At 36.5% G+C, this 17,959-nt stretch overlaps 2 protein-coding genes across 4 annotated transcripts in view; both read right to left on the bottom strand.

Annotated features, from left to right (window-relative positions):
• LOC106091694 (sodium-independent sulfate anion transporter) overlaps positions 1-3,496 on the bottom strand; it is an 80,320-nt gene extending 76,824 nt beyond the window's left edge. Inside the window, exon 1 of one of the 2 annotated variants that reach the window (XM_013258316.2) lies at positions 3,185-3,496. In XM_013258316.2, coding sequence (XP_013113770.1) covers positions 3,185-3,239 — 55 coding nt within the window. In that variant the 5' untranslated portion in view covers positions 3,240-3,496. The remainder of the gene's footprint in view (positions 1-3,184) is intronic. The other variant, XM_013258307.2, reaches the window with a different exon arrangement.
• A 3,047-nt stretch (positions 3,497-6,543) lies between these two features.
• LOC106091287 (peptidyl-prolyl cis-trans isomerase FKBP8) lies at positions 6,544-15,476 on the bottom strand. Of its 2 annotated transcripts, none has more exons than XM_013257776.2 (9): positions 15,260-15,476; positions 14,824-15,187; positions 9,918-10,061; positions 9,775-9,857; positions 9,438-9,579; positions 9,208-9,375; positions 9,058-9,147; positions 7,172-7,312; positions 6,544-7,108 (listed from the first exon to the last, which is right to left on the bottom strand). In XM_013257776.2, the coding sequence occupies exons 2-9, from the start codon at positions 15,145-15,147 to the stop codon at positions 7,031-7,033; spliced, it is 1,170 nt and encodes a 389-aa protein (XP_013113230.2). In that variant the 5' UTR covers positions 15,148-15,187; positions 15,260-15,476; the 3' UTR covers positions 6,544-7,030. The 2 variants fall into 2 exon arrangements, with proteins under 2 accessions (XP_013113230.2, XP_013113222.2); XM_013257768.2 differs by having other exon boundaries at positions 15,310-15,476.
• Between the last annotated feature and the right edge of the window lie 2,483 nt (positions 15,477-17,959).

The following is a 17,959-nucleotide window of genomic DNA, read 5'->3' as shown; positions in this document are numbered from 1 at the left end:
AAAGACTGCAGTTACTACTTCCGGTGAACGACCCATGATATCGATGTCTATCAGAAAGTGTCATCTTGTGGAGTCTTATTAATTTAGCAGGGATACCAAACTAAGACATGACATGGCATTACCTTTGAACGTATAGGGCTATCGAAAGCGGCTATGTAGTCAACAAAGAGATGGTAGGTGCAGACTTGTCATTTTCGGGTCTTTTCCAGGATTTGGCGCAGTATGAATATCTGGTCTACGGTGGGTTTACCAGCGGCCGAAAATTGTTCAATCAATAATCCTTTTTCGTATTTGGAAATAATTTATGCAAAATAAATGGGGCTACAAAAGGTTGAAAAGGCTCAATTCATGGCCATCCGAATTTGGCAAAAAATTCCAAATTGTAGACAAGGGAAGGCAACAACTAAAGAACAAATGATGCCAAATCTTGGAGAAATGTAAGAAACCACCAATTGCAGCTTTGGAGGACCTCAGTGGACATGAGCCCTTTGAAGTTTAGCTCAAATCAAGTCAAATCAATAAAAGTAAATGCAATTTATTATCGTTAAAACTTTTCTTTGCTTTAATTGGCTATGACAGAATATTTTTTCCACAAGCCGAACTAAACTGCTTACTTAGTCCAAAGTAGCATCTGTTTGCCAGTATTATTCTTCACTTTTTTTATTATCATTAAGACATGTTGACAAATATTTCGGTCGCAAACCATGGACTTACCAACAAGACACGGCACCGTCACGGCATGACTCAGCACCGTCACAACAAGACTCGGCATCGTCACAACAAAACTCGGCACCGTGCTTAGCAAGTGTTAACCAAGAATGGCAAAAAATCACGTTCCGTACTTCATTTGCTCCACATAGTGGCTGTCCAATTCGCCACATGCCAATCGGACTTTACTGTTTTTTTTTAATCCGTGGTCTACAAGGCATTGTTCAATTTTGTAGAACAATATATTGTTTTTTTTTTGGTAGCTATATCCAAATATAGCCCCATCTGAACCATATACGACACGGATATCGAAAAGGCTAACATAAGTCGCTGTGTCAAATTTCAGCGAAACCGAATTATAAATTCACATTTTAGAAAGCCAAGTCTTTAAATCGAGAGATCGGTCTATATGGCAGCTATATCTAAATCTGGACCCATCCATCCAAATTCGAACCGATCTGAACCAAATTGACGAAGGATTTCGAAGGGCCTAAAAGAACTCACTGTCCCAAATATTGGCAAAAGCGGCCTTTTGTGGGCCTAAGACCTTAAATCGCCCGATCGGTCTATATGGCAGCTATATCCAAATCTAGACCGATCTGGCAAAATTGAAGAAGGATATGGAAGGCACTAACACAACTCACTGTCCCAAATTTTGGTAAAATCGGACAATAAATGTGGCTTTTATGAGCCTGGGAAGTTTGCCCCAGTTCCTTAATGAAATGTTAATGGGCAAGTTTGCAGTTTGCAGTAAGAACAAGAATATATAAAGGGTAATTTTTTTGAGGTTAGGATTTTCATGCATTAGTATTTGACAGATCACGTGGGATTTCAGACATGGTGTCAAAGAGAAAGATGCTCAGTATGCTTTGACATTTCATCATGAATAGACTTACTAACGAGCAACGCTTGCAAATCATTGAATTTTATTACCAAAATCAGTGTTCGGTTCGAAATGTGTTCAAATTTTGACAAATTTTGTTCAGATGAGGCTCATTTCTGGTTGAATGGCTACGTAAATAAGCAAAATTGCCGCATTTGGAGTGAAGAGCAACCAGAAGCCGTTCAAGAACTGCCCATGCATCCCGAAAAATGCACTGTTTGGTGTGGTTTGTACGCTGGTGGAATCATTGGACCGTATTTTTTCAAAGATGCTGTTGGACGCAACGTTACGGTGAATGAACACATTTCGAACCGAACACTGATTTTGGTAATAAAATTCAATGATTTGCAAGCGTTGCTCGTTAGTAAGTCTATTCATGATGAAATGTCAAAGCATACTGAGCATCTTTCTCTTTGACACCATGTCTGAAATCCCACGTGATCTGTCAAATACTAATGCATGAAAATCCTAACCTCAAAAAAATCACCCTTTATACACTTTATAGGGTCGGAAATGGATATTTCGATGTATTGTAAACGGAATGACAAAATGAATACACCCGCATCCTTCGGTGGTGGGTATAAAAATAGTTAAAGCTGGGCGCTTTGTGATTTTCTAAATATAAGGGTATAAGATTAATTTTTTGAGAAACAGTATTTTTAATGTGCCAATAAAATATATATTTATATATAAAGAAAATAAATTGAATTACCTTTAGCAGTACCAAATTTTGAAACTGTTTTCTTCGAAAGTTAAAAAAATATCAAATTTAGCAGTCCTTGTTTGCTGATAACAGCAACTTGTTGTTGTCATTGGATGTTGAGTTTGCAAAAAAAAAATCATTCACTCAGAATTTTCGTATTTCACCTATATTTGTATGTTGTTAAATTTACTATTAAGAAGTTTATTTTTTCGTCTGTACGAGTTTTTAACTAGTGCTTAGTAAAACTGTAGAACTAGAATGTTGTTGTTGTTGTTGTTGTAGCAGTGTGTTGTAGACTGAGGCGTCAGCCCTTGCCGATAAAGGATTCACCCGGGTCAATCCGGTACGTAAAACCGGCTGCCATGGGATTGAGAACTAGAAAGTATTATGGATTTGCTCAGGTTTACAAGCCTCATTTTCTGAGTACGTTGCAATAGAACAAATTTTAATTTGTTTTATTATTTTATTCTCACTAAACTAATTTGTTTGTCATGTTTTAATTAACTTTTACCGATTTTATTAACTCAATTCATTCGTTAACTTTACATGAGTTTTAATGGATATCGGAATAGCCAATCACAAAAAACATCAACAAATAACTTTAAATAAATTATCATGAAAGTTCACAACAACTACTCACACATACATATACAAAATCGATTCTCTTCCCTTTTGAGAGAAGGGTGGTTGCTGTGTTCTCTCCACCCAAGACATAAAGATGTATGTAAATCAACAGGTGGCTATTACACTGATTAGTTTTTTTTTTTTGCTTATAATAAACTTATCGGCTTGTTTCTCTTACATGCACACATACATATGTGAACAATTTCTTTTTTTTTAATAAATACATTTTTGTTGTAGATATTTTTTTTTGTTTTTTGTTTACAAACCATCAATATCAGATGCTGCTGCATTATTTCCCGATGCTGTTGCTCTTCTCTGCATTTTATCGACCAGCAAAACTTGGCAATACTAGTAATAGCACACAACGTATTGATAAAAAAAAATTATAACACAGCGATTTATACTACAAAGCGTTTATAAAGAATTTATTAATGTCAGGATCAATTTCACAAAAAAATAAACTCCCGAATATTTTCGGATACGTTAAGTTCTTTCACCTACGGCTAACTGCTAGTTACTGAAGACCGTAACTGTGAAGCATGTTAATATAAAGAAAGACCGGCAATGGCATTATTTGAACAATTCTCCAATTCAATTCGAACCATTGCACAGTGAATAGAAGTAGTTGAAATGTTGAAAGTGTATCAATTAAGGTGGACATTTCTGTAAAGGTACCCAAAAAGGAAAATAATTAGGGTTGGCGAGCACATGTAGATACAAAAAAAATTTAAAAATCATACAAGTATAATAAACCTTGTTTTGTTTTTTTGCTATACAAAAAGAACCCATTACTATACAATAGTGCAAGTTAAATATATATCGGGTTTTCCAATAAGGACTTTAACTTTTTTAATTACAATTCAAACCATTTGAAATATTTCAAAAACTTGATAATCGGCTTGAAGTACAATCAAAACAAATCGATTGTAACGTGTGCTGTGTACCTTGTATCATCGTCCTGTTGAAAGCACAACAAATCAGCATATTGAGAAATTATGGCAAGACGAGTGAGCGAGTGTTATTAAAACCAAAGGGCTTTGGGCAATATACTGAGATATTGAACGGAAAACATAAATTTTAATTTGTTTTTTTATTGCATGGCATGCATAATATTACGTTGCCAAAAATATTTTTTTATTTTCATAAATTTGTTTATCATTTTAAAATATTTTCAAAGAAAATTACTGCACTGTGCAATAAATTCAAATGATCACATTCATTGTTCAAACTATAAACACACCAACGTCCCAGCAGGCCGCGTCGTCAATATGTCTTAAAAGAAGGGTGCATGACCCTGTTAAATCGTTGAAGTTATATAGCCGGCATCCTATACAAATCGTTGATGACATTTTCATATAGTTGTCACGAAAATTATTCATGACATTTTAAGCGACATTGTGAACGAGCATATCATCAATGAATATATAGATGACGGTATCCCACATATATTCGTTATTAACTATATTCCAAAATGTCTGCAAGTTTGTGTTCGATGACAAACAAGAGAAAAGCATACACAAAATTGTTATTGACTAATTTATTAGGTCTGTTCGCGTACTTTTCCAGTGAACATTTGCAGGAGAGTATGAACAGCCTTTACTCTCATTTTGCTTTTCATTTGAGTTAAACAGCTGGATTTCATAAAACAGCTTTTTGATGCTGCAAATTTGTGCTGGAAAAGAAAAACCTCCAGTAGAAATTTGCAAGCTCTCAATCACCAAACACTCAAAGTTGTGCTCGCTATCACGCACTCTTCCGTTCTCTTCTGCTGGCAAATAAAGCACGCGGACGACTTTCAGTAACAATTTGTGCAAATTTGCAAAAATGTTTGAGTATGCATATTATTAAAAATAAATTTTTACACAAAAAATTATTACATTTAATTTTGGTTCTCCTTTTTCGGGAAATGGCTGGTGTTAGTTTTCCGAATTAATAAATGAAGTTTCGCAAATACTCCAAAGCCTCGTCATTTACGCCTCGTCATTTACTTACGGTTTACAATAAAAAATACAATATAAAAATTTGTGAGCATTTGTATACGCGTTATATAAAAAGTATATTTTTAATTTTTTTATTTTATTATTTGTTTTTTACTTTTTTAATTTAAAAACCTAATTTTTTGTAAGATGACGGTTTATACGACACGGTCTCCTAAGATGTGCCCTACAGAGTAAAGAGTTTAAATTTTTTATGAGAGAGTGCAAAAAGCAAAATTATCTTAAAGAAGAAGACAATGTCATGATAGACGTTTGGACTGCTGGGGTAGTATATTTGCAAGAATTTGCTGATCGTCAATATTAATAAATTCCCGAAGCCGGCAATGGTTGTGAGAGTATTAATTTATGCAACCCTAGATTCACTCAAAGAGACCAACCAAAATATGTTGGTATCACTCAGACTTGTGACGAACGAGACTTTTTATTTTACAAACTGACTTCGATTTAAACGAAATTGGCCGAGCGCCACATAGCTTTCGGCCACTTTTATATGGGCGATATATCAAAATCTGAAGATGTATTGCCCATTTGTAATCTCCAGCTACCTAACTACCTACCTATTCATTCGACCGCTATCAAATATTACCTTCCTTTTGAAGATAGGAAAGCTTCTCACACCAAACTGACCATAAATTCTTCCGACTTTTACTGAAATCTGGAGTATATGTCTGGCTAGAAAAAAGAACTCCCTAGATGGATGGAGTTCTCGAGCTGCATCGGTCATGAGGTTCCTCATGGAGACGTAAATTTTATGGATAGAGGAATAGGAATTACTTTCCAAAACAAACCAACCACCCAATGTATCAAAAAAAATTTGTTTTGTTTTGGTTATTAACTTCAATATATTCACCGGGATTTGATAACGCATCATGATCCATCCTATGTCTTCATCATTATGCGTTATCATTATCGGTGAATGAGATTTCACTTGTTAGCATGGGGTGTTTTCACTAATTAAACGATTCGATAAAAAAATTAACAATCGACGGATCCTCATAGAATTGTTCATGCAAAAAATCTTTTATGAACCTTAAATTTCAAAGAATATCTTATATAGAGGAAACGTACTATGAAATTTTAATATTTATTTCAAGGAAATTTTCTACTCAAATCACATTCTTACAAAAAATTGCCACATTTTCTATGAATATTAAATTTTTTCAAAATTTTTTTATCAGTTTCGAATTTTGTCAAAATTTTCTGTAAAAATCAAATCCGACATTATTTTCTATTTTTGACAAATTTTTCTATAAAAATCCAATCTTTAAAAATTTTTTATGAAATTTTCTGCGAATATAAAATTTTGACGAAATTATTTCAGTTTTTTGTGAAAATCAAATTATGAAGAATTTTTTGTATGAAATTAAATTTTAAAGAAATTTTCTATGATAATGAAATTTTGTCAAAGTTTTCTAGAAAACCAAAAAATGAAAATTAAGTTTCTACGAAATTTTCTTTGTAAAATCAAATTTCCAGAGAATTTTCTATGAAATCAAAATTCGATACAACTTTTGATGAAAAATTAACCACATTTTCTCTAAAAATCAACGGCTGTTACTGCCTGTATTAATAAAATTAATTATTCGGCATTGCTGATTCAATTTCTATAAATGAAAGAAACTACAATGTATGCTTTTCATTTATTTAGAAATTTGATATATTTTGTTTTAATGTTTTTTTTTTGTATCAAATAAACGCATCAACATGGAATGAAAATTAACTTAAAACCATTCATATTGAATGCTTAAGATCCAAAAAAGTAATAATTGGTGAAATTTAAACAGCAATCATGTACGGCGCAAAAAAACGAAAAGAAAATAACCCTTTACTCCATAAAGCAACTAAAATAGATATAAAAAAATGCTTGTAAATTACATACATACAACAGGGGTGTCGGAAAAGAGAATATAAACAACATGAACTCCTTCATTACGGGATTTCGGGACAAGTGCAAAAAATTTCAGATTGAGTATCCTTATGATACCACACAAAACAAAAAAATATAAACATGAGTGAATATTCGCTGCTTTTGTGGTTCTTACGGCCGATCTCTTGTGGAAATTGATTTTTGAGGTTATTGTGTTAAAACCCCGTAGGTTTGAGAAGGGGCGTCAATTAATATTTATAACGATACATTGCCACACCGGCGACACCAATCAAAATGGAACCCATGAGATAGCCCAATAGTTTTAACTGTAAGTAAACACAAAATATATTTTAATGGGCCTTTGAATTGAACAAGCGATTCATACAAACCTTAGAACTTTCAACAGTTTGTTGCTTTTGTGGTTGCTTATTTTTCTGCTCCAATTTGTTGGCCTGTCCCAACATTTTTTGGTACATCTTTTTCTCATTGTGTTCTTCGCGTCTTGCTTTAATGATTAATTTTGCCAAATCCTAGAAGAAACAATGAAAACGGATTTAAAGCAGCACTCATTGATATGTGAGAAGTTTGCCTCTGTTACTTAATAGAATGAAAGTTGATGGGCAAATTTGAATTTTTACTGAAGCTCAGCACATTGAAATACTCCCATAAGACTCGGAAAGGGTAGGGCCTCACGATCCCTACAGCAGACGAATTTGCATACTTGCCCGCGCCCTACGCAAATCTATGGCTGCAACAGCAACAACAAATTGATGCTGCGGATGAGTTTCATGACTTAGTCGACTGTCAATTGCGATGATCGTGATAGATTTTGGCACTATCACTCTTGGAATATTCACTAAATTAACGGTCGAATAAACTCACGCACATCTTGGGATGATTCTCCGCTGTTGTTGTTGTAGCCACATTTTCATGTGGAGGTGGCGATCCTCGTCAAGCTCCTATGGGTGAGCAAGCTCGTTCCGGTGGGAACAGGGTGGCCATTGGTAATTTGCAAATTGGAAATTTTGCCCATGAACATTCCACTAAGAAACAGGGGCAAACTTCTCACATATCAATGAGTGCAGTCCGATTTAAATTTAAGCTCAATGATAAGGGGCCTCCTTTTTATAGCCGAGTCCGAACGGCGTGCCGCATTGCGACAGCTCTTTGGAGAGAAGTTTTACATGGCATAGTACCTCACAAATGTTGCCAGCATTAGGAGGGGAAAACCACCGCTGAAAATTTTTTTTATGGTCTTGCCAGGATTTGAACCCAGGCGTTCGGCGTCATAGGCGGACATACCAACCTCTGCGCTACGGTGGCCTTGGTAATTTAAAGGCGCCAATAACCCGCCTTGTCATATGATTCTCCGCTATTTGGCAGTTACAGAATTGCTAGAACTACTTCTGCCGGGACTCGAGTACAACTTGAAATGAAGCTTTTTATGCCCTCCACCATAAGGCGGGGGGTACAAATTTCATCATTCCGTTCCTAATTTCGTCATTCCGTTTCAGGCCCTACAAAGTGTATATATTCTTGATCGTCTTTCTCCATTTTCTTTATCTACTCGGTTGCACAAGGTGTTTCGGGAGTTGAAACCATCCATTTCGTCTCTCCCAAACCAAATTTTATTTTTTATGCACTGCAACCCCGTTGGCACAGTATGTTAGGTTAGGTTGAGAGAGGATGCGGATATTAATTCACCTCTTGGCACTATGGGCATACACTTAAGCAAGTAATCGGCATGTTGTGTGTTTTAAATACTAAAAAGGAAACTCAAAACAAATGTAAGTGATGAAATCCTAGCCCCTAAATAGGTTCATGTCTGTTATTGTGTCTCCACCTTAATGTAGGTGTCTGTTAGCTACGAAAGCTGGGCAATGACATAGGAAATCGTCCAGCATCTCATCATCTTACGCGAAATAGATCGCACGTATTCTTCATAAGTGCGCTTGTAGTCCTGAAAGCTTTACTGGTCTTCATCTTACTTCATTTTAGTAATAGCCCCGTCTACACACCATCCGGAACACCCCATAGAATATTCGTTGTCCCACCGACCGTTACTGTTCAAAAGTGCTAGATGCGTGTTCGTCGCCGAAGCCCTTAACTCGGACAGCGTCGCCCCGATGACGACAGTGCTCTGGCCAAATTGTCTGCTCTATCAGCACCCCTTACAGAGTTGGCATAGAATAGTCAATTATATTATACCTAAGATAAGGAATAGTATAATCATACTGGGTCGAACTAAAGATACTTCTACCTATTCAGTTTTTACCTGTTGAATAGTTCGGCTTTCAGGTTCCAAAGTCGCGGCCTTTTGTAATAATGTAATGGCTCCTTTTGTATCGCCTTTTCCCTCCAGTATCTAAACAAATGTAATTCATATTTATTAACATGTTTAATCTTTAATATGGGCACAACTTACTCTTCCTTTCCTATATAAAGCTTTTGAGTTATTCGGCTGACAGCGTAAAACGTTTTCAACAGACTGTAAAGCCGCATCCAGAGCTGATATTTTGATTTGAGCCATAGCCAGATTATTGTAGACAATCAAGCGATCATTCAGTAAAGATTGCAACTCATTATTTGATAACTGCATATAAAATTGTATTTATAAATGAAAATAAATGTGTGTTTGTAAATCGAAATGTTTACCTCTAAGTCTTCTTTCTCAAATTCAGCCTCAGGGTCACCATCACGATCATCCAAGTAGTCCAATGCACGTCTATACAACTGAATGGCCGTGTTATAATCATTGCGGTTATACCAGAAATTGGCGCGTTCCTTTTTGCGAGTTCTAAAACAAATAGAACCATAATAATGAAAAAGTGAATAAATGGCATCATTCATAACGCTCTTGTATTTGAGTATTTGTATTTGAAGAGTGACAAAACTCAAAAATTGCTTTACCTTGTAGTAACATTACCTCTTTTTTTGTGTTATGTCTCTCTTCAACTACAAGAGCTATATATTTATGTATTTTAATGCCTACCCATATGTTTTGCGTACTTCATAAGATTTAAGAGCGGAAAAATCTTCATAAATTGCGTCTTTTAAATGCACTTCGTATGTTAACTATAATAAAAATCTGAAAATTCATCAACATTTTCTTTTGCACATTTTCTTCCGGTCTACCTTTGATTCTGGGGGAATGCTTAATTCGGGGTCTGTATCATTTTTCAAGCCCAATGAACCATAGGCAAATCTTGCATCAACTTGAACTTCAGCAACTTCACCGATATCCATTAAGGGAATAGTCATATCAAGACCTTGTATTACCTGAAAATGGAAAATTAAATTAAAGTGATAAACAAATCGCAATAATATTTCTTCAAATTTTACACAAGTACTTCTCATTGATGTTGGTCGGTTGGGATTATAAATGGACCAAACGGTCTATGTATAGATATAGCAAACATTTAAGCTAATCTTCCAATTTGACTTCTTAAGTCGTGATTGAAGTTTGACAAAGCTGAAACTTTGCATAAGGTCATCTCTTATGACTCTCATCATGTATGGTAAATTGGGTTTAAATCGGCCAATAATCGGATATAGATCCCATATAAACCGATCTATGGAATTTACCTCTTGAGTCTATAGAGGGCACAATTCTTAAGCGATTTGTTCGAAATTTTGCAAGATGACTTCTACTATGACTCCCAATGTCTTTGTCGAACATAGTCCAAATCGCTCAATAAGCTGATATAGCTTCCATTTTAACACCACTCACAAATTGGCTACATGAACACCTATATGGCCAAATTTGTATCCCATTTTACAAAAGTGAATACGTTAAAATGTTCAAAATATCATGCTTCTACTAAATTCTATATATTTTAATTCCTTTTTCAATAAATTGCGAAAATATCTTAATTATTCTAAACAAAAAACCCTTGCTTCAAAGGACACCTAGGGATTAATACGAAATATTTTGAGAATCCTAAATTTTCAAGTAATAAGCCTTGAATAAATCATTCAAAACTATTCAATAGAAAATTCAAAGTGATTCGGGTTAAACAGCTATCTTCCAGCAAACAAACGCAAATCGAAATGCTGAAGTATAAGGAATTTTTAACTGACTGATTTGGGACTATAGAAAGCATAATAACTTTTCCACTGTTTTAAAACAATCTGTAAAATGGGCAGAGTAATCATTTTTCTCAATCCAAAAAAAGGAGAATCGTACAGAACGATCACAATTCTCTCGCCATTAGTCAAGACACTTGAGGCGCCCCTCCCATTGTTGGCATCTGCAATAAGTTAAAGGTCTTGGCGCTAATTTCGCTGCCAGAGATTTAAAGATATCTGCCGCGAAATCTTCCGTCACATTGTTCACTACAAACACGCGTGAGGTGAAAAATGAGCTGAATGTGAAAGTCAATGGAGTACCGATTTCGACCATCAAGTGCTCCAAAGTACTTGGTTTCACATTTGACAGTTCTTACCACTTCTCCTCACATGCTACTTCAAGTCACTTGCCGGCGGCCCTTAGGGAGCTGACAAAGAAACCTTGTTAACCACGTACAAAGCAATTGGTCAGTTAGTGGTTAGTTATTCGCCGCCAGTGTGGTCTCGTCAGCTATGTGACACGCAGTGGAATTCTTCAGTTCTCACGTGAACCACCTTCAACGGGAGACAAAGACATAGCATGCTGTCTAAGTAATACCTTCTGAGCTGTTGTCGCAAGAACCATCCAAATCATCATCTTTTGGATATGTATCCACCGCCCAAAGGCCTTTATGTGGATCTATATGATCTAGAGCGAGAGATTCAGCTCTACAAGCAGTGTTGTCAGATTAGGGGAAATTTCCCCAAACAAGGGATTTTTTCGTGATTGGGGAAAAAGTTTTATCATTTGGGGTACGAGGATTTTAATGGTAAAAAAAAATTGGGGATTTTTCTAAGGGAAATTCAATAAGGATATCTTCAAAATTAATTTTCGTGGGTATTGGAATTTTCCTTATATTTAGTGCTGTCCAATACCCTTGGATTAGGTATGGTTTAATAGAAAAAGATATTCACCTACAATGGTGTTTCATTTAGAAACGTATCTCCCGAGATGAGAAATTGTAGGAATATAGACATGCGTTTTAGTCCTTAGGGAGGCATAGGATTTAATCCATCGTACTAAAACTAGAATTATTTCCAACAATATAACCCATATTCACCCAATGTTTGATTTTTCGAACAATAATTTTGGTAAGGTTGCGGCATCCGAAATACTAAGATAACTGTTTATACCCACCACCATAGGATGGGGGGTTGTTGTTGTTGTAGCCACATTTGCATGTTGAGGTGGCAATTGTTGTCGTCAATTTCTTATAGGAGAGCAAACTTGTTCCGGTCTATACGACCGATCACCGCGTAAACATGATGGCCATTGATTATTTAAGCCGCCAATAGCTCGCCTTGTCGTTTTGAATACCATAGGAACTCAGTATTTACGCAAGAGATCACATTTGTTCAGTGCCGGTGTCTTTTTTTAGGCAAACAAAAGAAAGGATAAAAGAAGAATTGCTATGCTATTGGAGTTATATCAAATCATGGTCCAATTCGGACCATAATGGAATGAATGTTAGACACCATAGTGGAAGTCATTGTGTAAAATTTCAGCGAAATCGAATAAGAATTGCGCCCTTTAGGGGCTCAAAAAGTAAAATAGGATATCGTTTTATAGGGGATCTGTGTTAGGTTATAGACCGATTCAGACCATATTTGACACGTACGCTGAAGGTCATGGGAGAAGCCGCTGTACAAAATTTCACCCAAATCAGACAATGATTGTAATGGTAATGGAGCGATTTAAAACATACTTGCACAGATGTTTAAAGTCATGGCGAAAAACCTCATGCAAAATTTCAGCGGAATCGGGTGGGATTTACGCCTTCTAAAGGCTCAAGAATTCAAGACACCCAGATCGATTTATATGACAGCTATATAAAGTTATGCACCGATTTCACCCATACTTGGCACAGTTGTTGGAAATCATAACAAAACACCTCACTCAGCCAAATCGGATAGGAATTGCGTCCTCTAGGGGCTCAAGAAGTCATGACCCCAGATCGGTTATATGACAGCTATATCAGGTTATGGACCATTTTCAAACACATTTAGCACAGTTATTGGAAATCATAGCAAAACACCTCATTCAAAATTTCAGCCAAATCGAATAAAAATTGCGCCTTGTAGTGCCTGAAGACGTCAAAATCCTAGATCGGTTTATATGGCAGCTATATCAAAACATGGACCGATATGGCCCATTTACAATCCCAACCAATTTCAAGCGGCTAGCTTTAGTCCTACGAAAGTTAGCATGACGATCAAAAATATATATACTTTATGGGATATAAGATACAAACGGAATGACGAAATTAGTATACCCCATCCTATGGTGGAGGTTATAAAAAAAACTTTAATAGTTTTTTTGGGAATTTTCTTAGGGGAAAACGTTTTAACTGGGTTTTTTTTTTGGGGAAATTGGTTTTGCATTTCCGTCTCAAAAAAATCTTTCAAACGTAGCTACAAAAGTGGCATATCAAGCGGGTCTAGACAACATTAATACAGACACGGTAGCAGATGAGGTGAATAGCTACTGGGTGAATGGGGTCCTTGGAGAACAACAACCTCCATTTGCACCTTAAGAAATTGACTTCTCCCGGCAAACCAGAGTAGTTCTGGCTCAATTACAATCCGACAGATGCAGCCGCCTCTACTACTAAAGAGCAAGGATCGATGTCAATGTGCAGGATGTGTCTCCCGATTGTGACCTGGGACCAAATAACACATGTCAACTGTTTAAATACCCAGCCAGACCCACTCGACAGACTCAGATTCCTCTAGACGCACCCCATCTTTGTCGCGGACTTCCTAGGTTTGAGTATTTAACAGAACCCAGCAGATGAATGAATGCAATACAATACACTGCTACAACAACAACACCCGGCACGGGATAACTATGAGCATCACACAGGCTGGAACTTTGAGTTCCGATCTGTGAGGTGTTCATTGATATCACGAGAAGTTTAGCTGTGAGCTACCGGGCGCGTCCAGATGTTGCGGATAGTGGAATGCTCCATACGGAGTAGCTGCAATTGCAGCAGCGGACAATCAACGGTATCGAGTGGAGAGTCTCAGTGAGAAGCCGGGCGGCACCGGCTCATGCATTAAAACTAAGAGCCTATAGACGTATTTAAATAACCAATGGCCATTATGTTCACGAGGCGGGCGGCCCTTTGGACCGAAACGAGTTTGCTCACGCAGGAGCATGGCGAGGATCGCCACCTCCACAAGAAAATGTGGCTACAACAACAACATCAAGGAGCCTATCAAATAGGTACGTTGTGAATGCCCACTCAAGTTTCAGTGTTCCTAGCTCTGGATATTGAATAGAACCTAGGAAGCAAATTATAGGGGCGCCATCGTAGTCAGAGGAAAGCATGTCCGCCTTTAACGCCGAACGATTGAGTTTAAATCCTGACGAAAAAATCAGAAAAAATTTCAGCAACTGTTACCCTTCCTAGTAAGGTGTTTACCTTTCCTAATCAGCCTTGTAAAGTTCTACACTAAAGTAAGAGGTGTCGCTCTGCGGCAATTCTTTCGGAGTCCGCAATAGAAAGTAGGTCCCTTATCATTAAAAAAATAACGTACATTTTGCAAGCAAATTAAAAAAAAACACAATTTTCAACGCTCTTGAATCATTGTTACATTATTCAATTTTAGATAATTCTATGAAATTCGATCACTTGTTTATATTTACGTTGTGCAAAATGCACTATAAACGAAAGCTAATGTGGCACAATGTTCGAAAACAGCTAAGATCTAAGCATTACATTTCGCGCAGGGTTTTTGGCCATCTCGTAGGAAGAGTGGAAAGACAAACCTTATTTAGGTTAAGAAACACAGAATTGCCACATATAAAGCACATCTTGACAATTTGGTAGGTTAAATCAACAACTGAAGTGACTAATGGCTATCCGAACATTCAACCCTAATGGTGTGAAATGACATTAACTTTGACCTGGTGACTCTTCATCTAACTTACCTCAAAATCACCAACATGAATTTCAAAATTCTCCTGTTTCTCCACAATCTTGCCATTCTCCAATTTGCCAGTAAAGCTCAATGTACACTTGTCGCCTCGCTGTGGTCGTTTGTTGCTGGTGGACTTCTTAAGAACTCTTTTAATCAATTGGCCATTGCCCAAAACATCGCAGATATCTTCTTCCTGTCCTGCTGTTTCCTTTTCACCACCCTCAGCATCTTGTTTTTCGTTGTCTATGAAAGCTTCTGCGGCAGCTTTCATGTCGGCCTCATTGAGATTTGAAAGATCCTCGAAGGAGCTATTGCTTGATTTCTCAGCATCCATGATGATTGGTGGTTATAATGCGTTCTACGTTCTTGTTGTTCTTTCGATATTCAAAAGAAATACAAAGAAAACGAGATTAGATACGAACAATGAGAGATCCAATGCAATATACAATTTATCAAAGGTCATGGAACTTTCTAAAGATTTCAATGAATTACGCACAATTGCAAAAGTAAGAATGAAAAGCGAATTATTGGATATTGGCACTTCTTGTACTGCGACTAGATGTGCCTGTCCCTTTTAATTCCTGGAGACAAGAATTCAAGTCTCTAGTCGAGTTTCCTGGGGTTTCTTACAAGAAAAAAAAAGACGAGCAAACAGGGGTTTAATAGGTTTGTTCTTTCAAATTTGGATAAGTAGTCAACTTGACATTTTGAGAATTTAGGGATCTAATGGGCAGTTTGCATGGCACATCAATATGCGTATTCATTGTAATTGTATGGGTATATATAAAAGAGTATGCTTTATGTTTGTATGAGGACAGTAATACCCGAACAATCAACCGAGTATAAAATAACACCATGATAGGTTAATAAACAGCGATGCGTCGTCCGAACAAAAACCCCGTTTACACTGCTTTTTAAATCCGTATTTAATGGCTTGATAATTTGTTTTCCCTTTATAAAATCAGCTAACGAGAGCCTTAAATCTGGATTTAATGAGCAGTGTAAACGGAGTTTAAAACCAAAAATTTTGAAAAGGGTGCATACTCAACTTTACCGTTTATTGTAATTGGTTGTGTGTGTATTATAGTTAGGAACTATAAAACACAACGAAACACACGAAAAATGATGCTCGAACTAGTAACATGCTCCAAATCAGAGTTGCACTTATCACTAATTTTGACAGATAGTGAACTCAATATTTTGTTGTTGGGCAACCATGGCGAAACAATTAAAGGTGGTCTCATTTGTACCACACACAAATCATATGGTTTAATCCACCATCTTGTCATCAAGCTGATCTACCTTTTGTCGACACACACAAAGAAATTTGTGTGAGTGTGTGTATAAGTGTGCGTGCATTAGCACAGAATATGCGAAAAAAAGACAACAACAAAGAGAATGAAACAAAAATCTGACATTATAATACCGTCATACCTGACCGGTCGTTAAAAGCTGTTCTCCTGAGACTACCTTATTAAATCGTTATATGAACGCAGAATTGTGCTCATAAAAAATTTCATGATATTATGTTTAAAAATATATCATTTTTCGCAATTATAGCTGATGCACCTTTAGAGAAATTTTCAGTTGCAGCCAAGGCATTTATGACACCGGTGAAAAATAATTATGTAAAATATAAGATGACGACAAACATCGATTTATAATTTTGGCCGAATTTTATTCATTTTTGGCCGACAATTTTTTAAATTTTTGGCAGTACTTGGCATTGGGGATGTCAATTTGATCTTGTAGCGTGTCACCCTATGTCTGATTAGAGAAGAGCGACATCTGGGTTTGAACCGTCTGTGTTTTTTATGGCAGCTGGTGAATGCAACCCTGCGTTACCAGCATATGTTACCTCCACATACAAATGTAACTACTACAATGAAAATCGAGGAAACCATATGTTATTTGTTTTTGCGATTTTGGAAAACAAAATTTTATGATGGTTCCTCGGTGGACATGATGGCTTGGGGGAACCATGATGGACAGTAAAGGGAAGATGACTAGTTCTTTTTGGATGGAGCCGTGCAAGGAGTAAGAGGTGGTGTACAGAAGAGTGTTGAAAGTGGTGTTTTCAAAAAGAAAGAAAGTCTTTTTGGTTTTGGATTCGGCAGAGAAAAGGAGGCGGAACTGGCTTTTACCCAACAACAAAGAAAAAGACCAAATTCAAAGTTTTAAAGTGATTTATTGAACTTTCAGCACATTTGCTGAAAGAGGAAAAAAATTAACTATAAATTATTGAGAAGTTTTAAAAGCTGTAACAAAATAAATGAAAATAAATACAAATTAAAAACTAAAGAGCTGAAAAAGAAGATTATGAAAAAAAGGTGATTAAAATAAATCGAACTGAAAGTTATTAAAAGCTGAAAAAGAAAATCTATGAAAACTCTGGAAAAAAAAAAGAAATGTTATCAAATTAAATAAAAAGGAACCTGAAAAGGGAAAAGTTTCGAAACAAAGCCAAAGAACCTGAAAAAAAAGGAAAATACCAATGTAATAATAAAAGACCTAAAAAAAAAAAAAAAAACTAAAAACTAAATCAAAGACAATAGTTAAAAATCCTAAACTTGAAAATCAAAGACAATAGACACCACTAAAGTTGATCACAAAAAGCCAAACGCGAAAACATAAAGCTACACCTCCACCTCCTCTGTCCATCGTGGGAAGCTCTATATCAAAAGCACTGGTCAGCCGACAGTGCTGCAGGTACCCTTTTCCTCACGAACACTATTGCGGGACGTATACGTGAACTCAGACGGACGGACAGGACCTTGACACACATATTTCCTACGAATAAAAAGAAAGGTTAATTGTTAATAAAGCGGCTAGGCAGGCAAACACCAGACACTTACCTTTCTATTAGTAACACAGCGCTAGAATAAATAGGCGCTGTCCTCAGCTGTTAGGTCGAGCTCAACCTAGGGCCAGGGGGTAAAGATTCTAGACCTTTTGGGCGGAAAGGAGCCCTTACTGCTGTTGGTGTTCGCTTTGCGAACTTAGGCCTTTAAAAAAAATAAACATATAAGACATAAAAAAAAAAGCCAAAGCTTTTATTTACGGGAAATACAATACAGCCGGAATACACATACTTACCACAACCAGACGGACGGACAGACAAGAGGAAAGCGTGGGCACTGCTCAGC

The sequence above is a fragment of the Stomoxys calcitrans genome, chromosome 5 (genome assembly GCF_963082655.1).
Source record: "Stomoxys calcitrans chromosome 5, idStoCalc2.1, whole genome shotgun sequence".
NCBI classification, from domain to species: Eukaryota; Metazoa; Arthropoda; class Insecta; order Diptera; family Muscidae; genus Stomoxys; species Stomoxys calcitrans.
Note: the sequence above shows the minus strand (reverse complement) of the source record. Positions and strands in the feature narration are given on the sequence as shown.

Coding starts and splice junctions, on each gene's coding strand:
- LOC106091287 (XM_013257776.2), bottom strand. CDS start 15,147: ATGGATGCTGAGAAATCAAGCAATAGCTCCTTCGAGGATCTTTCAAAT. Junction 10,062..14,823: donor TTCATGTTGGTGATTTTGAG/GTAAGTTAGATG, acceptor TTCCATTTTCAG/GTAATACAAGGTCTTGATAT. Junction 9,376..9,437: donor TTGAGAAAGAAGACTTAGAG/GTAAACATTTCG, acceptor TTTTATATGCAG/TTATCAAATAATGAGTTGCA.